Raw genomic sequence first — 9,271 nt, 5'->3', positions numbered from 1 at the left:
GACCAGCGCTCGGGCACCTCCTTGGTCTCCTCATCTCTGCAGTGGTGCTAACAGGGAGAGTCTGAGCCTTCCTCTCCCTGCCTTCAAGTTGATAGCTCTTTGTGACGCTACAGGACAGAGTAGAACCGCCCTGTTACTAAAGATCCATTCTGAGCTTCATAATCTAATAAATAGCGAAAATCACATTTGTGCTAGGCAGTGAACTAGGTTCTAGAGATGGAACAATAAGCAAGATAAATAAGTCCTGCCTTCGTGAAGCACAGTCTGTTGTCTTTTGTCTAATATCTTTATTAAAGCTATTATTACATCTATAAATGGTAGCATAGGGACTTTGCATGTCACAAGTAGTTTTGAATTTTTCAATATTTTTCTATAATAAGACCCCTGGTCAGGTCAAAGATGCCTTCATGTAAGAGATCATATTAGATATTACCAGGATAAAGGTGAGGACTCAGATTCACCAACTAATTTGTATCTCTGTCTTTAGGAGACTCTAGTAAGGTAGTAGAAGTAGATAACATGTTTGTATGCATTTATTTACTTGCATACAGTTGACTTACAGACATTCTAGGCCTTCTAGTTTCATAAATGTATATGCATGCAGGTTTGTTTCGTAAACAATAAGCAAAATTATTCCATATTGAAAGACAGAAACTGTGGAGTCCGGCCCCACAACCGAATGGGTCCCGAGGAGCGGCGGTGCAATTAGGGAAGAAAAGGACAGCAGACAGCGGGGACGGGAGCTCATTTTCCCAGTGTCAGGATCAAGAGAGCGACTGTATTTTCCAGAGGGTATATGTAGTCTTGGGTTTGCAAGCCCCCATTAAGCACATACATGCTAGAGTGGGCAGTGGCTTAATCCCAGGATGTCCCTGAGCTCACTGGGGGAGAACCCCATGACCAGTATTGGAGGCAGACATTAGAAGGGGCTGACTGCCCTTTGATCGGGAGGACAATAGAACTTGTTTGCTCTCAGAGACAGGTAGCCTCCGGCTGCATAGTGAGCAGCCGTGTGCTTGTAAGAGGCATCTTCAAAGTAGCACTAGTAGGGAGGATATTGTGGGGATGGTTTTTCGTCTGGAGAATGTGACTGGGAGTCATCTCTACCTCACAACTGTGAGGGCCTTCCCCCATGGGAGTCAGCCTTCCAGACCCTGTGACTATGAGCATAGAGAATTTGACAGCATACATTCTCTTCCGGGTCCTCAGTTTCCCACAAGGAACAACACTATTTTGAAAGATAGGAACACTATTTTGACTCCCAAGATCATTCTCCCTTTGACTGTATTTCTTCTGTCCATATGAAGAGATTAATATATTCAGATGAATATATAAAGATGGAGTCATGACCCCTATCAAGTGTGGAGGTACCACACGTTCATCCATTTAATTACAAATTATGGCTGGGAATTATCTCTGAACTACACCCACAATAGTCCGGTACCCCTGTAGGCCTTGTCTAGTCAGGATCAGGGATGGCTTATGGTCCTGGAGAAGGTCTTGGGAATTCGAGTAACTCTCAGAAGAATCAACCTCCCAATGTGACCTAATTATAATGAGCTCAGTCCTCTACCCACTGGAACTAACAGGGCAGATAGATGGCTAGCGTGACAACACTCAGCTCACTGCCAAGTCTATTCTAACTCACATATAGTATCGTGTAGTAAAACCGCCCTGTAGGCTTCCAAGACTACATCTCTTCAGGAGTAGAAAACCTCCTCTCATTCCTGTGGAGTAGCTGGTGGTTTCAGGTGACTGACGTGTGGGTAGCAGCCCAACACTAATCCACGGTGCCCCAGGGTTCCCATGACAGCACTGGGTCCTCTGTGGTCATGGCCCCATTGTCCTCAAACCAACTCCGACTGGCGATCGAAAACCAAACTCCCTGCCACTGAGTCTCTTCTGACTCACCACAACCCTGTCTATCAAGCAAGGTCGAACGGCCCCGTGTGGGTTGCCTAGATTGTAACTCTTCATATGAGTAGACAGCCTCTGTCTCCCTTGGACTCAGGACGAGTGCCTTGTTATTGGCAACAACAGAGAAAAGGTGGGTTTTGCAAACACTGGTTATTGGTGCACAATAGTGACCAGAAATCCATATTTTGATTTAACAGTAGAGGGCCAAAGTAAGTTGGCATGGAAGAAAAATAGCGTCGGTTATATTATGTACAAAAAGTTAATGGTTGAAAATTGGGGGGCGGGGGTGGTGGTGGGTGTAAATGCAGTATCTTCCCATTTGGAACACTGAATAGACTATGAGGTTTATGCTCACTGGAAAGCCTTTAACAAAACACAACTTCAATCAGTGGGACCATGCTGCATTAGTGATCAAAGCCTCTCAGGTTTTTTCCAGTTGAGAGGATTAAGTGACCTATTGTTTGGGGTTTTTTAATTGATTTCAATATTAAAGTCTTTGTTTTGGTAACCCAGAGCATAGACTCTAATGTAATCTTTAGACCCAAAATTAGTATCGTGTTAAGATTGTGGTTTTGTGAACCATGCCGTGTTTAAAAAAAGAACTTGAATCTCCCCCCAAAAATTTACAAAATACATCATTATAATCCATTACGGGAATGGCAGATCAAAACCACAGTGAAGTGTGTGTGTGTGTGTGTGTGTCTGTCTGTCTGTCTAAAATTAGTGACACCACCAGTGCTCGTGAGATTGCAGAGAAACTGAACGCTCTTACGTTGTGGTGGGAATGTGAACTAGGACAGCCACTTGAGAACACAGTGGCAGTGTCTTTTAGAGACAAAATAGGCAGCTTCCACACAGCTCAGCAACTACCTCATTGCCTGCTGGGATTCACTGTATATACTCAGGTAAAGCCGCATTTTTCAGCACAGTTTTTGTGGTAAAATTAGGTGCCTCGGCTGGTATTCGGGTCAGCTGATACTCGAGTATATACGGTAACTCTTACACAGAAACTTGTAGAAGCCCCCAAACTGCTAACAACCCTGATGTCCTTCAATGGGGAAATGGTTAAACACACTAAGGTGCATCAATAACATGGACCCCTACTCAGTATTAAAAGGAGTGAATTATTGGTACTCACAACAACCTATAGGAGTCTCCAGAATATTATGCTGAATGAAAAAGAAGGGGAAAAAACATCAATCCCCAAATGTTACATACTGTATGATTCTATTTATATAGAATTTATATTGTTGTTTTATTATTCCTTCTTACTAATTTGATCTTGTTGCTTTGTCTTCTGAGGTGTATGAATATTCCTTTATCTCCTGCAGCTTCTTTAATAAGAGCAAAATTGGTTTAGAATTGTTATACAATTAAAAGTGAAAGCAGATTTTTTTCAAGCAAAGCCACTCTTGTCTCTGCAGCCAGCTGCTACTTCTGGCTCGTGTACCTCTCTGCCTGTCCTGGAATTGTGCAGGGTGCAGTGCCAGTCACCTTAAATAGCACAGCCAGTCACACCGTAGACATTGAAATTAAAGACAATAAAGATGGGCTTCTGGGTTCCTTCTCTTCTGATGCCCATCTGCAACCCAACCTGGTAAACTGAAATGCACTCTTAAATGAGTGGGCTAGAACCTCTCCCTTTCTCCTAAACCCGTTCCAGCTTTCTTAACGGTGAAAATAGGAAACTAAAAGGGACTAAGTATTACCATATTGAACTCTCCATAGATTCCAGCATCTTGGTGTTGTACATTACACCTCCCTAAAATGTTACACTGAATGCATAATTACAGGATGGGACAAAGAGGGCTCACACTTGGAGCTGTGTTTCATTCAGGCAAAGACGGTGTGATGAAGGGACTTGTTAAGTCAAATGACTGGCATTCCTAACATTCTTCATCTTGATACCATTTTAGCCTGCAGAACACCCGCTAGTATTGAATACTATGGGTGCCTTTTATATTGCCCCAGCCATAAATGACCATGCTTGCTGCCTCATCACTTCTGTTCCCTGTCACCCAGAACGATCCGCTTTGAGTTAACGGATCTCAAAAGGGACGATAAACAGTTGTCGTCGTTAGGTACCGCTGAATCGGTTCTGACTCGCAGCAATCCTGTATACAACATAGAATGAAACACTGGCCCTCCTGCTCCAGCCTCCCAGTCTTTCCTGTGTGTGAGTCCATTGTTGGCACCCACCGAGTCAGGCCATCTTGTTGAGGCTCTTCCTTTTTTTTTTTTTTTTTTTTGCTGAGCCTCTTCTTTCCCAAGCTTAATGCCCTTCCCTGGGGACTGGTCCCTCCTAACGATAACACCAAATATGTGAGATGAAGTGTCACCATCCTTACTTCTAAGAAATATCCTGACTGTACTTCTTCCAAGAGTGTTTGTTTGTTCTTCTGACACCATGTGGTATATGCAGTTTTCGTTGCAAAGACTATAATTCTTTCTTCTTCAGTTGTATCCATTGTCCTGCTTCCACATACATAGGAGGCAATTGGAAATGTGATGCTTTTGAATAGGAGATCCTTTGCGGCAGACTTACCCAGTGCAGTACGTCATTTGATTCTTGACTGCTGTATCCCTGGTTGGACAGCTTCAGTAATTTCTTCATTTATCGTGATGTTTATTGATCCAGGTGTGAGGATTGGGTTTTCGTTTGTTGACATGTAATCCACACTGAAGATGATGGTCTTTGATCTCCATCAGGGAAGCTTCCAGCCTTCTTCACTTTCAGCAAGCCAGGTTGTGTCGTCTGCATGTTGAAACTTGCTAATAAGATCTCCTTATTAACAGGAAGAGGCTGGGTTTGTGTTCTTCATATTTCCTTGAATTATTTGCTCAGTATATATTGAATAAGTATGGTGCAAGGTCACAAACCTGACACCTTCCCCAATTTTAAATTGACAATAATAGGTACATATTAATCTTTTTAGTCCTGCTACATATTGCATTTGACCTACCCTGGTTGATTTGTAGTGCACTGTGGACTAGGCATTTGGGCTTGTTTGGATTTGTTTGGCTTATTTCAGACCTGTAGTTCTCATAGTACCCATTATACTCGTCAAGTAATTATCACCAACTGCCAGCGAGTCGATTCCTAGCCCATGGCAACCCTCTCGGACAGAGCAGAACTGCCCCAGAGGATTTCCAACACTGTAGAGCTTGACAGAAGCAGACTGCCTCGTCACTCTCCTGAGGAGTAGCTGGTGAATTCAAACTGCCAGCCTTTCCCTGGCAGCCCTGCTTCCTCCTTAGATGACCAGGGCTCCTTGAGCAATCACGACACGCCAGTAAGCTTCATGGCCTCACAAGGACTCTTAATGCCTATGGTGGGCTGCAGCATGCTACAGCTACCACTAGGGCAGTGGGTCCTCCACAGACAGAGGACAGACAGGAGGAGGGGAGGTCTCCTCTCCATTTATACAGCAACGGGAGAAGTCACAGTGGGTGCGGAGGTTTGAAGACTAATGCTTTCGAAGAAGCTGGGTTTGTGTTGTTTCGGTTTCTTTTGAAAGGTAAAGAAGGAAACATTTATAGAGGTCCTACTATGTACCTCTTCCTTTAGGTAGTTGTGTTAGCTATTGTTCTTTATTTGTTCTCAAATGATACATGTTGTAATGTTAACATATGACTAGCACTTTGAAGTTGCTATCACGAGTTCTTATACATTATTTCATTCCTCACGATCATCCAGAGATGAGAAAATGAAAACTCCAAAGTAAAATAATAGAAACAAACTTCCATACGGCAGAGCCGCTCTTCAGAGCAATTGTTCCAAACCCTTTGCTCCTTCTCCTAGGCCACTTTGCTTCTGAAAGTGTGTTGTCTCCCAGGGTTGTCAGTGGTGGGTAAAACGTCCTTGGAGGGGCAGTGACCCTGGAAAATGGATGTGACCAGACTATGAGGGCCCATGTTTCCTTGCTGATGTTTTATATTTGCTCCCATTTCAGGATGGCAGTGGCACGGAGAACTATGTTCCAGAAAGGGGAGGTGCATAACAAGCCGTCAGGATTCTGGGGCATGATAAAGAGTGTTACCACTTCAGCTCCAGGAAGTGAAAGTATCCTTTATCCTTCTGCTTCATCATCCTTGTTCTCAACCCTGGACCAAAGGCAGAAGAAAAAGCAGTAGTATTGGGATAGTCCTTTTAAGGTACCCACCTGCAGCAGAGTCCGAGCGGCCACCACATGAGCTCATGAAAGCATTGTCTTCGAGCTGAAGGGCGACCTAGCAAGTCAGTCTTCCCATTTTACAGATGAGAAAATGGACCCAGAGAGGTTAGATCCCACAGTGATGGCAAAGCGAGGACCAGAACTTCGGTCTCCTCTTCATAGTTCTTTCCACTACACTATTCAATTTCCCCACCCCTGACAAGCCCACGCCAAGCATAATGGCTCACCAAAGTGTACAGTTGGTGTATGAGATAGCAAAAACCCTTTCTTTTCTTAGCAATTAGCTCTGCTTCTCCTGTGACTTTTTGGTTTAAAGAACTAGGTTTCAGTTGGCCAAACAGGTTACAGATGTTAAACTAATTCCCAAATTGAGTGATCAAGTCTCTCTGTGGCTAACAGGCATTAGATCAAGGACCAGGCGTGTGATATATCACACGCCTGCTTTCTCCGTAGCGTGGGGGAATACAACCCCCTTTTATTTCATTGGAGGAAAAGAAGGGTGAGTTCTCGCTATGAATTATGACCTGTAATTCTGATGTCAAATGCAAATAAAAATAAGACCAAGGAAAGGCAGAATAGTTATAGCCCAGGAAGAATGGCTAATTTAGATTAATTTCATAAACATTACATGCCTCCTTGTTCCTTGGTGGTGCTGTCGGGTAAGCATTGAACTACTAACTGCAGAGTCATCTGTTCAAACCCACCCTGCTCCAGGGGAGGAAGATGAGGCTGCCTTCTCCCATAAAGATTTACAGCCTTAGGAACCCTATGTAGAATAGCTATGAGTCAGAATTGATCGATGGTAGTGTGTTTTGAGTATTCCCAGGGAGGAAATGATCACAGAGTATATAATCCCCAAAGAGCTCACCATGCCATAAAAGTTACAAGTTTCATTTGAAGTTCTTTTTGTGAAAGTAAGTCAATAGTAGTATCAGAATCACTTAACCTTTCTGCGTCCTTGATTCCTAAGTAGGCATAATAAAAATAACTGCCTCACTAAGTTTTTGTAAAGTAGCGTAGCGTAATGGAAAGAGCAGGCCTTGGAGCAAAGCCCTTCTGCCTTTGCATCCACACCTATTTGCTGTGTGCCTTTGAGCAAGTGATTTAACTCTCTGAGCTTCCCTTTCCTTATCTGCAAAGTGGCTAGTCACACACTGAATGGGACTATGGCGAGAACGACGGAAGGTGGTGCCTGTAAAGAATCAAAGAAACGATGCCAAGAGAGCCCAGCCCCTGTTAGGACTCAGAAAATAATCGTTTTCCATTCCTAACATATTTACTCAAATAATACAGAAGAAAATATTTTCAGGACTAGGTGTTGTTATTACTATGTCGCCATTTTGTAGAGTTCTCAGGTTAGATTGGACTTACTCTGACTAGAACGAAAAGCCAGCAGATAAACCCATCTGTCTGAGCCTCCTGAGCTGGTGAAAAGCCGAGCGGTGGTGTTGAGTGGTGAGTCTCCGTGTTGAGTGGCTTGCACACACCTGTCCTGGGAGGCTGGGAACAGTGCTCTCAAGAAGCTCTGCCGGCTGGACAAACAGAGGCTGCTCTTGAGATCTGTACAGGAGACACCAGTGGCAGATGCCTTCTTTGTGGCCATTTCTTGAGACTCTTGTGATTTAACCCTTGATGCCCATTTTGTGCCAGATCTTACACTGATTCAGCAGGAAGTGGATGCTTTGGAAGAACTAAGCAGGCAGCTCTTCCTGGAAACAGCCGATCTATATGCTACCAAGGTACTGAGCAGGGAGGCTGAAGGGTGGTTTTTGCCAGTGTGGTTGAAAGAGAACAAGACCAAACGGCCTTCAATGCGTCCCTCCTTATGCCCAAGGACCTCAAGAGACCCCACATAGCTTTCATGTCAGCCAGAGCATCAGGGATGAGGGTCTGCACCCTTCAGCCCCTAGCAAAGTCGTTCGTTGGTAAAGCACCCTTAGCAGTGGAAATTGAGAATTCAGGCCTTTTAATATCCAGAAAGGTGGCACACACCACTTCTGATTCACCCAAGATAGAGATGGCAGCTCTTCTGAATCTTTCATTCCCAAACATATTAGTGATATTTTAATAGCAATATACACCTGTCTGCCATTGTTTAGTCCTATTTTAAAGACTCTAGATCAAGAAGTAACTTACCTGAAGAAAGGAACTCTTGTATGTATATCTAAGATGAAATATTATTTAAATACGGAAATGTACTTACTAAGGCTGCAAACTATTTTCATTTTTTTGAGGTTACCTTCACACAGGTGGCAGTGTAGGATTGATTATAACACAGAATTTCAAGTCAGCTAGATGGGAACCCAGATCCCTTCTCTTGAGCTGTGTGTGTGATGGTAAGCACATGACTTAACCTCTCTAAGCCTCAGTTTTCTCATCTGTAAAATTAATAAAACATTTCATAAAGGTTATTATCAAAGCTGACAATGCACAGGTGTTTATTCCCAGTCTCTAATAGAAAGTAAGCATTGGATCAACAAATAACCCCCCTCCCAGGGGAGAACAACAGGAAAGTGGGGGAAGGGAGACAGAGAACGGGGTAAGACATGAAATGATCATCTATGACTCATCAAGGCTCATGAGGGGGCGGTGGGGAGGGGGAGAGGAGCTGACACCAAGCGCTCAAGTAGAAAGACAATGCTTTGAAAATGATGATGGCAACAAATGTGCTTAACACAATGGATGGATGTATGGATTGGGATAAGACAAAAGTATTTAATAATAAAAGAAAAACCTCTATAGGCCACTTAAACAAAAGAGCATTGAATAACTGGCCACTACTACTATTATAATATTTTACTATATTTTAATAGTTTCGCGTGCGATTTTTTGACTCACAGTATCTGCTGAAAGAGTGAGTCCAAGAAGCAGAAATAACTTCCCTTGACAATAAATTGCATTTTGCTGAGACCAACTATGTTTTGTGTTTGTTTTCCCTCAGGAGAGAATAGAATACTCCAAAACTTTCAAGGGGAAATATTTTAATTTTCTGGGTTACTTTTTCTCTATTTACTGTGTGTGGAAGATTTTCATGGTAAGTGTCTATTCAAATCTTATATCAATCTTTTAACTAGGCTATTTCCTTTTTTATTAGGTTTTGAGATTTTCCTATATTCTGGAAACTTTTATCAAATGTGTGGTTTCCAGATATTTTCTCCCAGTTTTGTTGGCTTAACTTG

General features: G+C 43.0%; 1 protein-coding gene across 1 annotated transcript in view; it reads left to right on the top strand.

Annotated features, from left to right (window-relative positions):
- The window catches only part of GPR89A (G protein-coupled receptor 89A), a 28,340-nt gene that overhangs the window by 10,392 nt on the left and 8,677 nt on the right, over positions 1-9,271 (top strand). Inside the window, exons 7-9 of the mRNA XM_004717268.2 lie at positions 5,871-5,980; positions 7,743-7,831; positions 9,034-9,126. Coding sequence (XP_004717325.1) covers positions 5,871-5,980; positions 7,743-7,831; positions 9,034-9,126 — 292 coding nt within the window. The remainder of the gene's footprint in view (positions 1-5,870; positions 5,981-7,742; positions 7,832-9,033; positions 9,127-9,271) is intronic.

This window comes from Echinops telfairi, unplaced genomic scaffold (assembly GCF_000313985.2).
Source record: "Echinops telfairi isolate 266 unplaced genomic scaffold, ASM31398v2 ScPeMD7_7466;HRSCAF=8504, whole genome shotgun sequence".
NCBI lineage: Eukaryota > Metazoa > Chordata > Mammalia > Afrosoricida > Tenrecidae > Echinops > Echinops telfairi.
This window is presented reverse-complemented; position numbering and strand designations above follow the sequence as displayed.